General features: G+C 36.4%; 1 protein-coding gene across 1 annotated transcript in view; it reads left to right on the top strand.

Annotated features, from left to right (window-relative positions):
• LOC123545082 (T-complex protein 1 subunit delta-like) overlaps positions 1-22,521 on the top strand; it is a 37,754-nt gene continuing 15,233 nt past the window's right edge. Inside the window, exons 1-8 of the mRNA XM_045331360.2 lie at positions 1-220; positions 4,134-4,186; positions 4,622-4,711; positions 9,897-10,005; positions 10,943-11,085; positions 11,442-11,563; positions 12,870-13,005; positions 16,319-16,458. Of these exons, the coding sequence (XP_045187295.2) occupies positions 121-220; positions 4,134-4,186; positions 4,622-4,711; positions 9,897-10,005; positions 10,943-11,085; positions 11,442-11,563; positions 12,870-13,005; positions 16,319-16,458 (893 nt within the window). The 5' untranslated portion in view covers positions 1-120. The remainder of the gene's footprint in view (positions 221-4,133; positions 4,187-4,621; positions 4,712-9,896; positions 10,006-10,942; positions 11,086-11,441; positions 11,564-12,869; positions 13,006-16,318; positions 16,459-22,521) is intronic.

The raw sequence follows: 22,521 nt of genomic DNA, 5'->3' as shown, positions 1-22,521 counted from the left end.
GTAGTATCTTTACCGGAAGTGTACATGTTTTCCATGTCATATTCCAGAATAATCTGTCAAATATCTCGTTAAAGAATCTGATTCCATCCTTCTTTATAGGTGTAATTTTTAGACTTTGAAATGCCTGCAGCAAGGAAAACGAAAGGGCCTAGTAAGTCCGAATATAAGGACAAGGAAAAGCCGACACAAATAAGGATTAGCAACATCGAAGCAGCAAAGGGTATAGACATTGTTTACAATAGTTACCTTGCAAGTTTTCTTGTTTCGTTGCTGCTACCGATCGTTTTTTTTTTGTTTATTCGCTGTATATTTGCTTTACGGTTTATCTTTTGTTACATGTTCAAAAGTAAGGATATTGTAAATTTTACATTTCATTGATTTATATACATGTTCAGTCTTGAATCTGACAGCTTCAGAGCACAGGTTCTCTGCGGCTGGACATAAAGCCGCCAGCCTGTTGAATTTCAGTACATATAGCTAGGAGAGATCCCCGTGATGTCACGCATTAACACCTGTTTATCTGGTGGTTGGCAAAACAATTGTTTTTACATTGTTTATGTATGGGATCAGAATTTTTAATTTTTAATAACTTTTTCGTTTATTTAAGGATTTTGAAAATTCAAAAAGTTCAAAGTGCGTCTGCCCACCTGATCTCTGTCTTATCAGTGCTAAAAATAGAAATTACAACGGATTTGTATGCAAACACGATCTCTCCTATAGTCTTGATAGTTACCGAATAATCCACAGATGTCTACTGGTACTGATGATAAACCCGGACAGATGATGAAGTGGACCACCTTGGAAATATTTGATTACAATCGGTTATTTATAAAATTGAACACACCATCTAATAGTTTCCATTTACAACACCAACTGGTGTAAACAAAAACAAAATTGGTAAATATTCTGTACAAATAAATGACTTATATTTATTTGTATAAAAAATATTTTTCCAAAATTACTGGGGAAGAGGGTGTTTTTTTGCGCATGCTCACTGCTGAAACAAGAAGGCCTGACATTGGGTCACTTTTCATTACTTGATCCAGTGTTCGAAATTCACGGTAGTCCGACAGCCCGTGGCTACCAAATTTCAGCTCGGGCTACCGATTTCCCACAGGTACAAGCCCGACTGGGCTACCGAATTTTCCTCATTTGTTTAAAAAAAACATGCTAATTAAACGAGTACTGCATCGTGATTTTCCAGACTGAGAAACGCTTATGGAATTATTGGTTTTTGCACTCTTACGTGTTGACCATCAAACACTGTGTCAAAGACGTAACTGCAGCTCTAATTGGCTGAATACAATCACCTCTAGGCATAACGGATAATTTGATTAGCTTTCACACTTCTCGCGAAAATCTCACTAGTACCTGCAGTAGGTGGAGCTTAAATTATGCTATCAGCGTGTATGTAATGTGTATTCAGCACTCGGTATTACATCTTACAAATTGTCAACAGGCCGAGTTGCAGTAATTGGCGAGTGCAGATCCTAAAAAATCGGGCATAACAGTTTAGATTTCGTTTTGGCAAGGAGTGTCATGTCCGATGCTTTTGGACTCTGACGATGCTGATCTGGACTGGAGTATTTCGAGTTAAAATTTTTCAAAAACATGGCAAACATGTACTGTATGTCTTTTTTATTACTTCAAACATGCATAGAGATGTTTGTAAAACAAAATGTTATATGGTGCAAAAATTATGTATTTTAAGGTGTTAAAGTTTGGGCTAGTGAAATTGGTGTCGGGCTTGGAAAATTTTTAATATGGTAGCCCGAACGGGCTATTGGATTCAAATCTGAATTTCGAACACTGTTGATCCAGGGTTTTTTCTAGCTAATTTGGGAACATAGCCTATACCCTCAAAATTTGGGAATTTTTACGTGCAAATGTTCCAAATTGGGAAATATCTGGTCCCATAGGGTATCGTAAGGATGTGTTCTAGCACTTTCTCATACACTTGTTTCACATTGTACAACCTCTTTAACATACTTCCATTACAAAATTGTCCATAATTTGGTCAATTTTTGTGCAATTTTGATGAATTTTTTTTCAGAATGCAGGGCTTAAGCTAGGCTAAGATTTTAGGGAGAAGTCACTTCTCCCTCAGGTAAGATTAGGGAGAAGTAGAGAGATTTTAGGGAGAAGTGGCGAGATTTTAGGGAAAACGTGGAAAGATTTTAGCACCATGACATGCAAGCTGAAAAAGGAACTAAATATGCTATTATATAACGTTACTATTTTTATTATTCCCTGTCTTTGTTTACAAAGTCTATTAATTTAAAGTAAATAACAAATTCACTGAAAATGTCAGTGATTCTGTTTTCTTATCATTTTTAACCTTGTGAATTTAATGTGATTAAACTGCAAATTCAAGTTTTTTTTCACTCTTGCAATGATTGTCCAAACCAAAGAAAACCCTCAATACAATTAAAAAAAGTTAATTCCATATCAGCAAAAAAAAAAAAAAAAAAAAAATTTCAAGCTCCCAGTGCTAATGCACTCAAAGTCAGTCACTTTAAATAACAAGTATGTGAATTAAATACATGTCAATAGCAGTGACATCACTATGACATCACACGGAATACACATCTTCTTTGATCTGCTGGTGTCTCTTTGATACGCTGGTGTCGGCACACATTAAAAGAAACAGTTGTCAAACAGGTTAAACCCAGTTTCTGATAGCAGGTGTCAAAAATTTGCGTAAATTTCAGTTACGTGAAACACAATGAGAAAGTATCAGTGATAATATTATGTTTCTAAAGTTTGGGTTTTGAAAAGTACGAGTAAAATTAAGTGGATTTAAGGAAATTACTGGAGCCAAACACGGTAAGATACTTTCTAATGGTCAAAAAAGAATGTGTAAGCTTATGTAATATAAATCCCTACTGCTTTGTTTCTCAACAGTCAGTTTACAAAACAAGTGTCACCTTCGCACTTCTCCGTAATCTGAAGTAGGCGGAGCTTAAATTATGCTATCGTGTATTCCAGTCAAGTGTCAACAGGCCGATAGCGGATAACTGGAGGAGTGTGGATAAAAAAATCGGGCGACTTGAATTTCGCTTTGATGTTAGATTAGAGCGAAGTGGGGAGCTACAAAGCGACTATTTCGCTCAAGTCGCTCCCTAGCTCAAGCCCTGGAATGTAGATTGGGAATTTTTGCACTCATTTTGGGAAAAAACATACTTTTTGGCATTGGGAATATAGCCGAATAACGGCTATAAAAACGGCCGAAAAAAAAACCCTGTGATCAGGAATGACTGTTGCAGCTTTTTGAGAAAGTTTCAATATAATAATACGAAGAAAATTTTGTAAATGACAAAGTGGTCGAATTTATCATCAGTCAACATTCATATAGTCCCCATTTTACAAACCCCTTTCAGGGCCTCACTTCGTGTGAGTTTGCTTACTAAATATAAATTTGAATTATGTAAAGTTTTCAGCAAATGTTAAGCTTTATTTTGATACCGACCATTGATTACAATTTGCAGAAATAAAAAAGTTACATGTAAAAAACCTCATTTTCTGTTCGGGTTTTATCATCAGTACTACTAAACAGCTCTAGGAAAGTGGTTATTTACAGATTTTTGTCAAGCCCGCTTGCGGTGAGCTCGATATAGTTGTCACTTTTGGCGGGTTGGTGTATGTGCGTCCGTCCTTCGCCTGTGTTTGTCTGGACCATAACTTTGACATGCATGGACCAATCTTGTTTATATTTGGCATGAATGTTTACCTCAGTGAGAAGGAGTGTCATGCGCAAACCCCATGTTCCTATCTCAAAGGTCAAGGTCACAGTTGGAGGTCAAAGATCAAATTGAAATTTGTCCGGAGCATTTCCTTCTTCATGCATGGTGGGATTTTGATGTAACTTGGCATGAATGTTCACCATTATGAGACGGAGTGTCATGCGCAAGAACCAGGTCCCTAGGTCTAAGGTCAAGGTCACACTTAAAGGCCAAAGGTGCTGGCGGGCTCGACATTCTGCCCGTGGGCATGCAGAATGTATTTCTAGTTCAATCTATAAAATTACAGATCAAGTGTTTGAAAACTGCTAAAGTTATTATATTTAAACTCAAAATCGCAGCTTGATATATTGATGAAGATAACAAACCTAGATATTTTTATCTATTCTACAGCGGTTGCTTCTGCCATCAGAACCAGTTTAGGTCCAAGAGGAATGGATAAGATGGTATGTTTTAGTTCTTTATTGTGTTTACAGAGAAAAAATGTATTTATCTCTGGATAACCACTCTAACTAACATGCAGAAGTAATTTCTCATAACAATCAATACATAATTTAGAATTTTAGAAATTTGGAGTAATTTTTCAATGCACTGTATTTTATAAGTGTTGGAATTCAAGCCTGGGACCTTGCAAAAAGTTGCTGGACCTGCTTGAAGTCTGCTAGATATGTGCGTCAGTCTGGTGCCTTTTCGAAGCATGCTGTATTAAATTAAGACTTTGTACAATTCTGCCTGTTTATATTAAGTAAAACTATATTAACTTAATAAACACAACTTTCTATACCTAGATTACCTAAATGTTAACAAATAATCTAAGGTACATTATTCTGAAGAAAAACTGTGAAACATTTGTTAGTACAATGTATAGATGATATTTACAGATCCAAGCCTCCAATGGTGATGTCACTATAACCAATGATGGTGCTACAATTCTCAAGCAAATGCAAGTCCTTCATCCTGCTGCAAAAATGGTAAAAAAATCTGGCATTAATTAGTCAGCAATACTTTAAATTTTTATACAGAGAGACATTCTGAAATTGACCTTTTATTTATGCTTGCCATTGATTATTTATAGATATATTAATAATAGGTCTTTCTTTGTATAGGACAAGAACATTCTTAAGTTTTGTTTTTAGCTCACCCGAGCACAAAGTGCTCAGGGTGAGCTATTGTGATCGCTCACCGTCCGGCGTCCGTCCACACTTTCCTTTAAACAACATCTCCTCCTAAACCACTAGGCAAATTTTGATGAAACTTCACAGGGATGTTCCTTGGATGGTCTTCTTTAAAATTAGTTCAAAGAATTGAATTCCATACAGAACTCTGTTTGCCATGGCAACCGAAAGGAAAAACTTTAAAAATCATCTTGTCCAAAACCACAGTTCATAGGGCTTTTATATTTGGTATGTAGCATCATCTAGTGGTCCTCTACCAAGATTGTTCAAATTATCCCCCTAGGGTCAAATATGGCCCCGCCCTGGGGGGTCACATGGTTTACATAGACTTATATAGCGAAAATTTTGAAAATCTTCTTGTCCAAAACCACAGGTCCAAGGGCTTTGATATTTGGTGTGTAGCATCATCTAGTGGTCCTCTACCAAGATTGTTCAAATTATCCCCCTAGGGTCAAATATGGCCCCGCCCTGGGGGTCACATGGTTTACATAGACTTATATAGGGAAAAACTTTGAAAATCTTCTTGTCTAAAACCACAGGGTCTAGGGCTTTGATATTTGGTATGTGACATCATCTAGTGGTCCTCTACCAAGATTGTTCAAATTATGCCCCTGGGATGAAAAGAGGCCCCGTCCCGGGGTCCCAAGTTTTACATACACTTGTATAGGAAAAAACTTTAAAAATCTTCTTGTCTTAAACCACAAGACCTAGGTCTTTGATATTTGGTATGTAGCATTGCCTGGTGGTCCTCTACCAAGATTGTTCAAATTATTACCCTGGGGTGAAAGAGGCCCTGCCCCGGGGATCCCAATTTTACATAGACATATAGGAAAAAAACTTTAAAAATCTTCTTGTCTGAAACCACAAGACCTAGGCCTTTGATATTTGTTATAGCATTGCCTTATGGTCCTCTACCCAGGGTTGTTAATAATTACTTGCAAAAGTAATGCATTAAATTAGCATTACTTGGAAAAAGATGGCATTAAATTAGCATTAGCATTACTCATTTTTATCAAAATAATGCATTAAATTAGCATTACATAGGGTGCATTAGCATTAGCATTACCATTACTTTTTGAGAATCATCACATACACTGTTTGTTTTTCATTAAATCATTTTAGTTTACCTAGGTCATCTACATGAATAGTTAAATACATGTATGACTACCTTGTATTATATCTGATTTTTTCTTGTACCATTATTTTAAATATATATAATATATATAAAAAAAAAACAAAAAAACAAAACCACCTTATGCTGTATGTTGAAGTACAGCATGCATGAGCATTTAAATTGTTAGAGAAAGTCAAGTACCTGTTTAATGGCTCCCAAACAGCCTAATTTAATATGCCATGTAAAAATGTAAAAGCTAGCTGCCTTATGGTCTTAAACATTACTATCAGTGGCATAGTGTTAATTGATAAAAAGGTGTCAAAAGATAATAGGTCCTGTTTGATATTTTGGGTGACAAATCAATTATGTCACACTTCTATGGCTATCATAAATATGCACTTAGGAGTTGTCCCAGGTTTTAAATGTATTTTTAAAAATCGTTCAGGTGTACATTGAACAAAAGGCAATTATACCATTAGACAGTTTATTAAAATCAAACAACAAACTATTAGAGAACTGCTATAACCTGTGTAAATAACAGCATACATGTGTATTATGTTTTCTTCCAGTGATACAAAAATAATGCCTAAGTAATGCTAAGCATTAGCATTACTTACTTTGGCATTAAATTAGCATTATTTTCAATGCTAAAACTGTGGCATTAATCATTACTTGGCATTATTTGAAAAAAATAATGCATTACTAATGCATTAGCATTAGCATTACTACAACCCTGCCTCTACCAAGATTGTTCAAATTATTACGCTGGGGTGAAAAGAGGCCCCACCCCGGGGGTCCCAAGTTTTAGATAGACTTATATAGGAATTTTTTTTTTTTAAATCTTCTTGTCTGAAAGTTCAAGTCCTAGGCCTTTGATACTTGGTATGTAGCATTGCCTAGTGGTTCTCTAAGAAGAATGTTCAAATTATGCCCCTAGGGTGAAAAGAGGCCCTGCCCCGGGGGTCACTTGTTATATGAGTTATATAGGAAAAATACTTTTAACATTTTCTGATCATATTTCCTAGACTGTTTTATTATAATTACCTGATGACCCCAAGTAATAAGGGGTCACTTGACTTTGACCTACTAACCTACATTTTTGTGCCCCCCCATGAGTGGTGGGGGCATAGAGATTTGGTCTTGTCCGTCTGTCCGTCCGTCCGTCCGAAGTTCGTGACATGCCTAGCTCAAAAAGTATTTGATATAAATTCATGAAACCTTGCATGAGTCTTTATCATGATATGAACTTGCGCACCTCCTATTTTTCGTCTGGCTCCGTCCCCTATTTTTAGAGTTATGGCCCCTGAAATAGTCAAAAATGCACATTATCACTTTGTGACGCGCCTAGCTCAAAAACTATTTGATATAGATTCATGAAACCTTGCATGTATATTAATCATGATATGAACTTGCGCACCTCCTATTTTTCATTTGGGTCCGCCCCCTATTTTCAGAGTTATGGCCCCTGAAATAGTCAAAAATGCACATTTTCACCTTGTGACACGCCTAGCTCAAAAAGTATTTCATATAAATTAATGAAACCTTGCATGAGTCTTTATCATGATATGAACTTGCGCACCTCCTATTTTTCATCTGGCTCCGCCCACTATTTTTAGAGTTATGGCCCCTGAAATAGTCAAAAATGCATATTTTCACCTTGTGACACGCCTAGCTCAAAAAGTATTTCATATAAATTAATGAAACCTTGCATGAGTCTTTATCATGATATGAACTTGCGCACCTCCTATTTTTCATCTGGCTCCGCCCACTATTTTTAGAGTTATGGCCCCTGAAATAGTCAAAAATGCACATTTTCACCTTGTGACACGCCTAGCTAAAAAAGGATTTGATATAGATTCATGAAACCTTGCATGTGTATTAATCATGATATGAACTTGCGCACCTCCTATTTTTCATTTGGGTCCGCCCCATATTTTCAGAGTTATGGCCCCTGAAATAGTCAAAAATGCACATTTTCACCTTGTGACACGCCTAGCTCAAAAAGTATTTCATATAAATTGATGAAACCTTGCATGATTCTTTATCATGATATGAACTTGCGCACCTCCTTTTTTTCATTTGGCTCTGCCCCCTATTTTTAGAGTTATGGCCCCTGAAATAGTCAAAAATGCACATTTTCACCTTGTGACGCGCCTAGCTCAAAAAGTATTTGATATAGATTCATGAAACCTTGCATGTGTATTAATCATGATAAGAACTTGCGCACCTCCTATTTTTCATCTGGCTCCGCCCACTATTTTTAGAGTTATGGCCCCTGAAATAGTCAAAAATGCACATTATCACTTTGTGACGCGCCTAGCTCAAAAACTATTTGATATAGATTCATGAAACCTTGCATGTATATTAATCATGATATGAACTTGCGCACCTCCTATTTTTCATTTGGGTCCGCCCCCTATTTTCAGAGTTATGGCCCCTGAAATAGTCAAAAATGCACATTTTCACCTTGTGACACGCATAGCTCTAAAAGTATTTCGTATAAATTCATGAAACCTTGCATGATTCTTTATCATGATATGAACTTGTGCACCTCCTATTTTTCATCTGGCTCCGCCCACTATTTTTAGAGTTATGGCCCCTGAAATAGTCAAAAATGCATATTTTCACCTTGTGACACGCCTAGCTCAAAAAGTATTTGATATAGATTCATGAAACCTTGCATGTGTATTAATCATGATATGAACTTGCGCACCTCCTATTTTTCATTTGGGTCCACCCCATATTTTCAGAGTTATGGCCCCTGAAATAGTCAAAAATGCACATTTTCACCTTGTGACACCCCTAGCTAAAAAAGTATTTCATATAAATTGATGAAACCTTGCATGAGTCTATATCAAGATATGAACTTGCGTACCTCCTATTTTTCGTCTGGCTATGCCCCCTATTTTTAGAGTTATGGCCCCTTAAATAGTCAAAAATGCACATTTTCACCTTGTGACGCGCCTAGCTCAAAAAGTATTTAATATAAATGGTTGAAAACTTGCATAAGTCTTTATCGTGATATAAACTTGCACACATCTAATGTTTTGGCTGGTTCCACCCCTATTTTTAAAGTTATGGCCCCTGAAATAGTAAAAAAAATGCGCTTTTTCACCTAATTATGTGCCTAGCTCAAAAAGTATTAGATGTAAATTCAGGAAACCTTGCAGGAGTCTTTATCATGATGTGGCCTTGCACTCTTGGCATTCTTCTTGAGAATCTTACTCTTATTACAGAGTTATGGCCCTTGAAATAGCCAGTATAGTGGATTTTTTGTTTGTGATGCTCATAGCTCAAAAAGTATAGGGCCTAGAATAATGAACCCTTTTCATAAAATGTTTGTTGAGGCTATACCCCATTAAGACTGCAAACATTTGAATTATTGCCCCTTATTTGTGACTAATGTACCAGTGGGGGGCACACCCTGTGTCCTACAGACACATTCTAGTTGTTTTTTAAGATACAGACTTAAAATTTGGATGACAAATACAGTTTTGCACACCGGTCTTAAAACTGACTTTCAGTGACCATGAATGTGACCTACTGACCTACTTTCTTAATATTTTAGCATCAGTTTGACACTTGAAGCATTTAGCTCATATTACTCAGGTGAGCGAAACAGGGTCATCATGACCCCCTTGTTTTGAAATCTAATTCTAACGTGTAGATCAATTTTTCTTGGTAAGTTGCCAATGATGTACCATTACTGAATATTCAGATCAGTGGCAGCCCTAACATCTCATTTAAAATGAATTTTAAGTGCAAGTATATTAATTAATGTTTGAAAATGGAAAAATAACGAATATAGTATATATTCTGGTACTTAAAAAATAAATATTGTACAGAAAGTTGATGGATATTTTACAGTTGGTAGAGCTGTCAAAGGCACAAGATGTTGAAGCTGGAGATGGAACAACATCTGTCTGTGTTATTGCTGGAAGTCTGTTAGAAGCATGTGCTAAACTTCTGTCTAAAGGTAATCTTTATTGGAAGTTTGGAAATTGTAAATGAGCAATGGTTTCATGCCCACTCTGTTTGCTAGTAAGTTTGTTTTTCTGTCTCAAACACTTTGTGTGTCAGCTATAACGATTCAAGGGATAGTAATCATATGTTAAACAAAGGTTAAACATATATTGTTTTTACAAGGGTAGTGCATGTTGAATTCTTTACTAGAAGATTAAATTTTGTTGTTATTACCCTCAAAAAAGGGAACCTTTAACTACTTTTATAGGAAATTGAAGCAAAAACATAGATTATCATGATTGAAACCTTTACTGTTGTTGTGAATTTATTCACAAATTTCTGTCTTATTTTTATTCTCCCTCACTGATTCTGTTAAATACAGCTGTAAAATTTCTTTTTTCTACATGTGTAATACATAAAAATTGCTGAAAATAGATAAATGCCTGGGGAATCTAGAATTTTATCATATTCACAATGAGTTGTGTTTGAGTGCAAATACTGGTCAGAGGTCCAGGAAACAGTCTTTAAGTTCAGTTTACAGGAGTGTTCAGAATCCTTGTGCTCCCCAAACTTGTTAATGTCATAATGGATATAAACTATATTAAATATGTAAACATAATGATACTTTTCTTGATTTAAATTTTGACTGTCCACTTAATTGGGTACCCTTTATGAAACAGACACAATTTTATCTCATCTTGTTTGCTGCCGTGGAGTGAAATGACTGTAACAATTTTGGGATTACACTAATACCATGTTGATGTTGATGTTTTAAGAGATGTTGGTTGAATTAACTTTATCTATCATAGGTAAAGAAAGAAGACATTTCAATGTTGAAGGAGGAAAAGCTGACATGTGATAAAAAGGATATTACATTTGTGTCTTTCCACATTGAATTAATAAATTCTATATGAAGAGACAATGTGATTCATAATCTGTTTATTGCACAGGTATCCATCCAACAAGTATATCAGAAGCGTTCCAGAAAGCTGCAGAAAAATCCCTGGAGTTACTGGAAAGTATGACCACACCACTGGATCTGAATGATAGGGAGTCCCTCCTTAAAAGTGCGTCAACATCCCTCAACTCTAAGGTAAAATGGGCTGTACTTCACAAAATATATTGTGCTTTATCCAGTGCTAGGCAATATATGACCATTTTGTGTCAATTTGTCGTAAAACCCAACTCACTTACCCAGTGCATGTAAGCTATGTAGATACCATAATTATCATACAAACAGTAAACCTCTTTCAATGTTTTGAATAATTTGAGATTTTCCCAATGCTTAGTCATCCAAAGAGAGGTAATAGGTCTGAATATAGTAATGTTAAGTGTAAAGCAAACAGAATAGTTTTTGCAGTTTTTCCTGTTCATTCATACTGTATGACAATCAATTGTTAGTTAATCATTTTACATAACCATAACAGTTGTATCATATATATTTTGCAGGTGGTGTCGCAATACTCTAGTATACTTTCACCTATAGCTGTAGACGCTGTTCTCCAAGTGATAGATCCAGCTGTAGCCAATAATGTTGATTTGAATGATATCAAATGTGTTAAAAAATTAGGGTAAGATCCATTTGTTTTCGTTGTTGCCTATCACCAATGTCAAGTTTTAGCTCATCTGAGCACAAAGTGCTCAAAGGTGAGCTTTAGTGATCGCCCTGTGTCCGTCGTCAACAGTTTAACTGTTAACACTCTAGAGGTCACAATTTTGGCCCAAACTTAATGAAACTTGCGTCAGAATGTTACCCTCAATAAAATCTTGGACGAGTTCGATATTGAGTCATCTGGGGTCAAAAACTAGGTCACCAGGTCAAATCAAAGGAAAAGCTTGTTAACACTGTAGAGGCCAGATTTATGACTGTTTCTTCTTGAAACTTGGTCAGAATGTTAATCTTGATGATCTCAAGATCCAGTTTGAATCTGGGTCATGTAGGATCAAAAACTAGGTCACCAGGTCAAATTGAAGGAAACGCTAGTTTACACTGTAGAGGCCATTTATGACCATATCTTAATGAAACTTGGTCAGAATGTTAATCTTGATGATCTATAAGTCAAGTTCAAATCTGGGTCAGGTCGGGTCAAGAACTAGGTCACTAGGTCAAATCAAAGGAAAAGCTTGTTAACACTCTAGAGGCCATATTTATGACTGTATCTTCACGAAACTTAGTCTGAATGTTAATCTTGGTGATCATTAGGTCAAGATCGAATCTGGGTCATGTCTGGTCAAAAACTAGGTCACTGGGTCAAATCAAAGGAAAAGCTATTTAACACTTTAGAGGCCACATTTATGACCATATCTTAATGAAACTTTGTCAGAATGTTAATCTTGATGATCTTTAGGTCAATAGGTCAGGTGAGCGATACAGGGCCTTCATGGCCCTCTTGTTTTTATTTATCTTTGTTGTAAGGTAAAAAAAAATTCTCATTCTTACTAGGTCAGCTACAATTAAGTTGTACTAGCTATTGCTGTTGTCTTTCCAGCGTTAAAAGTCTTCATACTTGATTGAAATGACTGCACATGTCTGTTGTTTAAGGTATTAAGACTATTTATAAACTGATAAAAGGTTGGAAACAGTCTAATCCAAATTAAAAGGAATTCTCTGTTAAGCCGGACTTGAAGTCTGGTAATTGTAGTAGGTAGAGCATAGTACCAATCAAGAGGCCCCGAGTTTGATCCCAGGACAACACCGTGTCCTCTAATGATCTGAGGCAAGACAACACAGTTGATGACAATTTGTCCTCCATTTCTGTTTGTCGGTAACTTGCAGAGTTTAGTACTGGTACAGAATACAGGAAGACTGGTAGGGTTAATTCATGTGTTAAAAAAGCTAATCCCATGTTGAGCAAGTCCTTGTTCTTCCTTCTGCAGTGGAACAGTAGAAGACATTGAACTGATTGATGGTTTGGTATTTGACCAGAAGACACAAGGTGTTGGTGGACCAAACAAAGTGGAGAAAGCAAAGATTGCTCTTATACAATTCTGTATATCCCCACCCAAAACAGATGTAAGTGAATTACTTCTGCCTTTATATGTTAATTCTTAAAAGTACACTAAGAAATTTCTGTGTGCTACATGCTATACAATGGATGTTTTTCACTCTACAACCTTTTTCACATTCTTAAGAATTTGTGTATTATAGTACAGTCGACATTGTACTTGCGACCACCTCTATTAAGCGATTTTTGTATTAAACGACCAGTCAAAATCCCTCCCGAACATTTTCAGTATATAAATTCATTCCATTAAACGACTTTTTAGCTCACCTGTCACAAAGTGACAAGGTGAGCTTTTGTGATCGCGCGGCGTCCGTCGTCCGTCCGTCAGTCCGTAAACTTTTGCTTGTGACCACTCTAGAGGTCACATTTTTCACGGGATCTTTATGACAGTTGGTCAGAATGTTCGTCTTGATGATATCTAGGTCAAGTTCGAAACTGGGTCACATGTGGTCAAAAACTAGGTCAGTAGGTCTAAAAATAGAAAAACCTTGTGACCTCTCTAGAGGCCATATTTTTCATAAGATCTTCATGAAAATTGGTCAGAATGTTAACCTTGATGATATCTAGGTCAAGTTCGAAACTGGGTCACGCGGGGTCAAAAACTAGGTCAGTAGGTCTAAAAATAGAAAAAACCTTGTGACCTCTCTAGAGGCCATATTTTTCAATGGATCTTCATGAAAATTGGTCAGAATGTTCAGCTTGATGATATCTAGGTCAAGTTCGAAACTGGGTCACGTGGGGTCAAAAACTAGGTTAGTAGGTCAAAAAATAGAAAAACCTTGTGACCTCTCTAGAGGCCATATTTCTCAAAGGATCTTCATGAAAATTGGTCAGAATGTTCATCTTGATGATATCTAAGTCAAGTTCGTAACTGGGTCATGTGCGGTCAAAAACTAGGTCAGTAGGTCTAAAAATAGAAAAACCTTGTGACCTCTCTAGAGGCCATATTTTTCATGAGATCTTCATGAAAATTGGTCAGAATGTTCACCTTGGTGATATCTAGGTCAAGTTCAAAACTGGGTCACGTGGGTTCAAAAACTAGGTCAGTAGGTCTAAAAATAGAAAAACCTTGTGACCTCTCTAGAGGCCATATTTCTCAATGGATCTTCATGAAAATTGGTCAGAATGTTCGCCTTGATGATATCTAGGTCAAGTTCGAAACTGGGTCAACGTGGGGTCAAAAACTAGGTCAGTAGGTCAAAAAATAGAAAAACCTTGTGACCTCTCTAGAGGCCATATTTCTCAATGGATCTTCACGAAAATTGATCAGGATGTTCACCTTGATGATATCTAGGTCGAGTTTGAAACTGAGTCACGTGCGGTCAAAAACTAGGTCAGTAGGTCTGAAAATAGAAAAACTTTGTGACCTCTCTAGAGGCCATATTTTTCATGGGATCTTTATGAAAATTAGTCAAAATGTTCAACTTGATGACATCTAGGTCAAGTTCGAAACTGGATCATGTGCGGTCAATAACTAGGTCAGTAGATCTAAAAATAGTAAAACCTTGTGACCTCTCTAGAGGCCATATTTTTCAAGAGATCTTCATGAAAATTGATCAGAATGTTCATCTTGATGATATCTAGGTCAAGTTCAAAACTGGGTCACGTACGTTCAAAAACTAGGTCAGTAGGTCTAAAAATAGAAAAACCTTGTGACCTCTCTAGAGGCCATATTTCTCAGTGGATCTTCATGAAAATTGGTGAGAGTGTTCAGCTTGATGATATCTAGGTCAAGTTCGAAACTGGGTCATGTGCGGTCAAAAACTAGGTCTGTAGGTCGAAAAATAGAAAAACCTTGTGACCTCTCTAGAGGCCATATTTTTCATGAGATCTTCATGAAAATTGGTGAGAATGTTCACCTTGATGATATCTAGGTTAAGTTCAAAAGTGGGTCACGTGCCTTCAAAAAGTAGGTCATTAGGTCAAATAATAGAAAAACCTTGTAACCTCTAGAGGTCATATTTTTCAATGGATCTTCATGAAAATTGGTCAGAATTTTTTATCTTGATGATATCTAGGTCACATGTGCTCAAAAACTAGGTCACTGTGTCAAATAATAGAAATAACGACGTCATACTCAGTTCAACACTGGGTCATGTGGGGATAGGTGAGCGATTCAGGACCATCATGGTCCTCTTGTTTATTAAAGGACTAGCGACCACAGTAATGTAGTCCCAACAGGTAATATATTTGACAAAAGTATCTATTAAGCGACCGGGTACCAAAATTCTACCGGGCATTTCTTCAATCTGTGTAATTTGCGAGTACGTTTTGCACGTGACTGAATGCAATTTACCTTTGTATCAGTCAAACTGACAAACAGTCTAGCCATAATTTTCACGGTTTATGGACTTGGAAAAGTGTTCGTGATGTTAAAACAGATTTTGAAACCATATATGTATGTTCATAATAAGTACAATTACATTAACAGTTAAAAATAACTTTCCTTTTCATCTGACTGAAATTCATTAAGAGACCATTCCATTAAGAGACCACTTCTTAGCAGTCCCTTGGGTGGTCTCTTAATACAATGTCGACTGTATGTTATAGTTTTGGGAAATTCATGACTGTTCAAAGTTGTGAGTTAGTGTCCAGAAGAAATATTCTACAGATGTGTACTGGATTCCCATTCTCTAACAAATGTGCATACTTATTATTTATCAGGTGGTTGTCAACAAACAGTGGGCTTGAAATCATTGCCCTTTTTGCATCAGCATTTTAGTATTTACATGTCCTATCATCAAGAAAGCATTTTTGTCGTACTGATTTAAAAAATGTGTTGTTCATTGTTGTGATTATTCAGAAGTTGCAGTTAGAGCACATTTAAACTCTAGATATCAAATTTTGACTTCTGGTGTTTGCCATGTGCAATATGAAGAGGAAAGATAATTAGCAACATAGTCTCAGTAGGTTATGTTGTCAGTCACTTTTCAACATGTGTGCAACTTCACTTTTTTAGCTCACCTGAGCACGAGGTGGCTATTGTGACCGGTCATTGTCTGGCATCATCTGTCAACATTTGCCTTGTTATCACTCTAGAGGCCACAGTTGTGACCCAATCTTTATGAAACTTGGTCAGAATGTTTGTCTTGATGATCTCTAGGTCAAGTTCGAAACTAGGTCATTTGAGGAGATTCATAGACTGTTCAAAGTTGTGAGTTACAGTGTCCAGAAGAAATATTCTATAGATATAAACTGGATTCCTATTCTCTAAGAAATGTACATACTCATGTGAAGTTTTTATAGAAATAACTTCGTTAAAAGTCACTATCTTTTTACATCTTGATGTGTTGAAAATTTATTTTCTATACATGATTGTAGATGGATAACAGTGTAATAGTGTCAGATTATACCCAAATGGACAGAGTGTTGCGAGAGGAGAGGCAATATATTCTCAATATTGTGAAACAAGTGAAGAAAGCTGGCTGTAATGTACTTCTTATACAAAAATCCATTCTCAGGTATATCTATAGTTCTTTAACTAATAGTAAAGAAGACTTTTATATGATACATGTTTCTTGTACACTGATGTGGGGTTTCCGGTGATATTACCTATGCTGGTAAAATCCATCTTGCACCCCCTTGCCATATGACTCTCAAGCTGTTAATAACAAGTGATGAGCTAGATTTATATATTAAATTTATGCATTGATTATATAATTGATAAAAATCAAATAGCTTGTTAATTGACCAAGCTTCGTTAGCTATTAGTATAGCTGGATGGTCCTGTGTCCTCGTCCATTGTCCTACATCAGTACATCAACATTTTTAGCTCAACTATTCATAGAATATGTCCGCGTCCCGATTTTGGTTAAGGTTTTGTATGTAAGCTGGTATCTCAGTAACCACTTGTGGGAATGGATTGAAACTTCACACACTTATTCACTGTGACAAACTGACTTACATTGCACAGGTCCCATAACTCTATTTTGCTTTTTTACAAAATTATGCCCCTTTTTCGACTTAGAAATTTTTGGTTAAGGTTTTGTATGTAAGCTGGTAACTCAGTAACCACTTGTGGGAATGGATTGAAACTTCACACACTTATTCACTGTGATGAACTGACCTACACTGCACAGGTTCCATAACTCTATTTTGCTTTTTTTACAAAATTATGCCCCTTTTTCGACTTAGAAATTTTTGGTTAAGGTTTTGTATGTAAGCTGGTATCTCAGTACTTACTAATGGGAATGGATTGAAACTTCACATACTTGTTCACTGTCATGATCTGACATGCACTAAGCAAGTCCCATAACTCTACTCTCTTTTTTTCAAAATTATGCCCCTTTTTCGACTTAGCAGTTTTTGGTTAAATTTTTGTATGTAATCTGATATCTCAGTATCCACTAATTGGAATGGATTGAAACTTCACACACTTGTTCACTGTCATGATCTAACATGCACTGTGAAGGTCCCAAAACTCTACTTGGCATTTTTACAAAATTATGCCCCTTTAACTTAGCAGTTTTTGGTTAAGTTTTTGTATGTAAGCTGGTATCTCAGTATCCACAAATTGGAAAGGATTGAAACTTCACACACTTGTTCACTGTCATGATATGACATGCAGTACAGAGGTTCAATACCTCTACTTTGCATTTTACAAAATTATGCCCCTTTTTCAACTTTTGTATTCATTCAATTGACAAGGCTGTGGAATAGTCGAGCGTTGCTGTCCTCCGACAGCTCTTGTTACTTAAACATCTCCACTGAAACTACTGGTCAGATTTACACCAAACTTGGTCAGTAGCATCCTTGCCTGGACCTTTATCAAGTTTGTTCACATGGTAAACATTGGCCTCTTTGGGGCCATCAGAGCTAAAAATAGAAAAACGTTTAAATGATTTTTATACGCCCAAAGGGACGTATTATGTTATACCCCCGGTGTCCGTCCGTTAGCAATTTCGTGTCCGCTCTGTAACTCTTGAACCCCTTGAAGGATTTCAAAGAAACTTGACACAAATGTTCCCCACACTGAGACGACGTGCAGAGCGCATGTTTCGGATGACTCGCTTCAAGGTCAAGGTCACATTTAGGGGTCAAAGGTCATATATCATTTTGCTTTGTGTATATTGCTCTGCATTGCAGTGCTCTTGTTATTGTGATCGCTCGATGTCCAGTGTCTGTCGTCTATCTGTGTCTCGTCTGTCAACATTTAGCTTGTGTATGCGATAGAGGCTGTATTTTTCAACTGATCTTCATGAAATTTGGTCAGAATGATAACCTTGATGAAATCTAGGCCAAGTTCGAAAATGGGTGATCTGGGGTCAATAACTAGGTCACTAGGTCAAATCAAAGAAAAACCTTGTGTATGCGATAGAGGCTGTATTTTTCAATTGATCTTCATGAAATTTGGTCCGAATGATTGCCTTGACGAAATCTAGGTCGAGTTCGAATATGTGTCATCTGGGGTCAAAAACTAGGTCACTAGGTCAATTCAAAGAAAAACCTTGTGTATGCGATAGAGGCTGTATTTTTCAATTGATCTTCATGAAATTTTGTCAGAATGATTGCCATGATGAAATCTAGGTCAAGTTTGAATATGGGTCATCTGGGGTTAAAAACTAGATCACTATGTCAAATCAAAGAAAAACCTTGTGTATGGGATAGAGGCTGTATTTTTCAGTTGATCTTCATGAAATTTGGTCAGAATGATTGCCTTGATGAAATCTAGGTCAGGTTCAAATATGGGTCATCTGGAATCAAAGAAACACCTTTTGTATGCGATAGAGGCTGTATTTTTCAATTGATCTTCATGAAATTTAATCAGAATGATTGCCTTGATGAAATCTAGGTCAAATTTGAATATGGGTCATCTGGGGTCAAAAACTAGGTCACTAGGTCAAATCAAAGAAAAACCTTGTGTATGCGATAGAGGCTGTATTTTTCAATTGATCTTCATGAAATTTGGTCAGAATGATTGCCTTGATGAAATTTAGGTCAAGTTCGAATATGGGTCATCTGGGGTCAAAAAGTAGGTCACTAGGTCAAATCAAAGAAAAACTTTGTGTATGCGATAGAGGCTGTATTTTTCAATTGATATTCATGAAATTTGGTCAGAATGATTGCCTTGATGAAATCTAGGTCAAATTTGAATATGGGTCATCTAGCATCAAACACTAGGTCACACAAAGAAAATACTTGTTTAAACTCAAGAGACCACATTTTTGGTCCAATCCTAATGAAAATTGGCCAGAATATTTGTTTCCATGAAATCACTAGGTCAATCATGTTAGCACTGTTATGGTATGTTTTTCAGGTGAGCGACCTAGGGCCATCTTGGCCCTCTTGAATTTATTTGGCAGATCCCTTTTTTGTTCACTTACAATAAAAAAAATGAATTACTTCCCCTTTATGTTACTATAAATAGCTTATTTTGAAACTTTTTTATTATTGGCCGTAGGGAAAACCCGAGACCACTTTTCTGTGGTACAACATGGATGGTACCTCCAATTTTTAGGTGTATTTTGACATACCTGTACCTGGTAGGGATTTTTTGTGGACTTAGAATTTTTTTGGAATTTCTTCCCTTTGTTGTTCCTGTCCTTTGGGCTTCAGCAGTAAAGTTCTTTAAATTTTGCTCCCATCCTCGGATGTAACCCTTCGGCGTATATTGCCCCGCTTGGCAGAGCTCTTGTTTCTCATGAACTGCTTGATGGATCTTCATCAAACTTGGTCTGTATTGTCATAAGTTCCTCTTCAGAGTTTGTTCAAGTGGAGCCGCATGGGTCCTTTTAGGGGGCCGCTAGAGCTGAAAATAGAGATATCGATAAACGACTTCTTTTCACAAATCCCATGAATGATCTTCATCAAACTTGGTCTGTAACATCAGTATATTTTGTTCAAATAAAAATGCCTTTAATTGACTTCTTCTCATGAACTGCTTAATGAATCTTCATCAAACTTGGTTTTTGGCATTATTATAAGGTCCTTACATAAATTTCTCTAATGGTTTTAGGGGTCACTAGAAATAAATATAGAAATACCTTTAAACAACTTCTTCTCATGAACCGATGGATGGATCTTCATCAAACTTGGTCTGGATCATCTTTACAAGGCCCTCTACCAAGTTTGTTTCTCTTCCCCCACACACACACACACAAACACATTTCCCTTTGTAAGCTCGACTTTTCGAAGAAAAAGTAGAGCTATTGCACTCTAATTTAGAGTCAAGCTCTGAGAAAAGTTGAGCGTGCTGTCTTACGGACAGCTCTTGTTTAAAAATCTTGTCACAAAAAAACTGGTCCTATTTCAAAATAATTTCATAGATATTTTCCTTGTGTGACTCTATAGCAAGCAGTGAAACTTGGATGAGTGATTTAGGGCTTTCTTGTTTTATTTGTTAGAAATGGGTATTGCAACCGGACACAGGTCCCTATGTAAAAAGTAGAGAGGCACTATGGTGTCAAAGGTCATATCAGATCTTGTTGATGCTTTGCCTTGTTTTATTAACTGGCTGAAATGTTTGTCATTGAGGTGGTTGTCAACAAACAGCGGGTTTGACATTGTTGCCCTTTTTGCATCAGCATTTTAGTATTTACATGCCCTATCATCAAGAAAACATTTTTGTCATACTGATTTAAAAAATGTGTTGTTCATTGTTGTGATTATTCAGAAGTTGCAGTTAGAGCACATTTAAACTCTAGATATCAAATTTTGACTTCTGGTGTTTGCCATGTGCAATATGAAGAGGAAAGATAATTAGCAACATAGTCTCAGTAGGTTATGTTGTCAGTCACTTTTCAACATGTGTGCAACTTCACTTTTTCGCAGAAATACATGATGAAAAATCTAGCTTGCCATCACACATTTAGTTGTTCAGGGCAGACAAAATTATACTTGAACAGGAAGAACTTATTTAGAAAATTTACTTGTCCTTAACATTTAATTGTCTGTACATTTTATAGAACTTTGTATTTGTATAATATAATAATAAAAGAAATAAACAGTGTACCACTTCGGCTACTATACCCTAGCTCCACCAAGAAGTGGTGATAAGGAAAGGAGCTGTCAACAGATAAGATGCGTATTAGTGTAAACTACGCATTGAAATAATGTATATGTGCATGTCTGATAATTTGTAAGCTTATAAAAACTTATATGAAATTGCAGAAACACATGCAATGACTTTTTAGCTCGACTATTCGAAGAATAAGTAGAGCTATCCTACTCACCACGGCGTGTACGTCAGTGCCACATGGTTAAGTTTTTCGTACCAGGTCACATTTTGACAAAACCTTTTGAGATAAAGCTTTGAAACTTTCAACACTTGTGTACCATCACCTTGTACAGTTTTAGGCAAGAGTACATAACTCCAGTATCTCCATCAAGGATTTTGGCTGAATTATGGCCCCTTTCAACTTACAAATCTTGGTTAAGTTTTTCTTACCAGTTCATATTTTGTGTATACTGTTTGACATATGGCTTTGAAACTTTTATCACTTGTTGTACCCCTTCTTATCCCCTTGACAGAATTTAATGAAACTTCACACAAGTGATCAGTACCAACAGTAGTTGTGCATGGGGCATGTTAGGTTCTTTCAGAAAAAAAATTTGCAGAGTTATGGGACTTTGTTCTTTTGTTACTATACTATATACATAGACACAATCTTGTGCGCACCATCTCTCCTCATCCTCTTGACACAATTTAATGAAACTTCACACAAGTGATCAGTAACAACAGTAGTTGTGCATGGGGCATGTTAGGTTCTTTCAGCGACAAAAATTGCAGAGTTATGGGACTTTGTTTCTTGTTAACATACTATGTACATACAGTCTGCATATGCAATCTTGTGCGTGCCTAATCTACCAAACCCTTGCACACAATTTAATGAAACTTCACACAAGTGATCAGTACCAACCCTAGTTGTGCATGGTGCATGTTACATTCTTTTAGATAAATATTCTGCATAGTTATGGGACTTTGTTTTTTGTTACTATACTGTATACATACAGTCTATATACATACAGTCCACATAATTATGCAGTCTTGTGTGCGTCAAATTGCAATGTACTGAGTCAGTGCATGCGGGGGGGTACATTCATCACCTTTAGTGATAGCTCTAGTTTATTATAACAATATCTGTAGGTAAGAGTACATAACTCTGTCAACTATTTTAACTGAATTATGGTCCTTTTTGGACTTGGAAATTGGTACAATTTTCATACAAGTCCATGTTTTGTCAAAACTATTTGACATGTGGCTTTGAAACTTTGCCCTTTTTGCATCAGCATTTTAGTATTTACATGTCCTATCATCAGATTTCAAGAAAGCATTTTTGTCGTACTGATTTAAAAAATGTGTTGTTCATTGTTGTGATTATTCAGAAGTTGCAGTTAGAGCACATTTAAACTCTAGATATCAAATTTTGACTTCTGGTGTTTGCCATGTGCAATATGAAGAGGAAAGATAATTAGCAACATAGTCTCAGTAGGTTATGTTGTCAGTCACTTTTCAACATGTGTGCAACTTCACTTTTTCGCTGAAATACATGATGAAAAATCTAGCTTGCCATCACACATTTAGT

The sequence above is a fragment of the Mercenaria mercenaria genome, chromosome 1 (assembly GCF_021730395.1).
Source record: "Mercenaria mercenaria strain notata chromosome 1, MADL_Memer_1, whole genome shotgun sequence".
Classification (NCBI taxonomy): Eukaryota; Metazoa; Mollusca; class Bivalvia; order Venerida; family Veneridae; genus Mercenaria; species Mercenaria mercenaria.
Note: the sequence above shows the minus strand (reverse complement) of the source record. Positions and strands in the feature narration are given on the sequence as shown.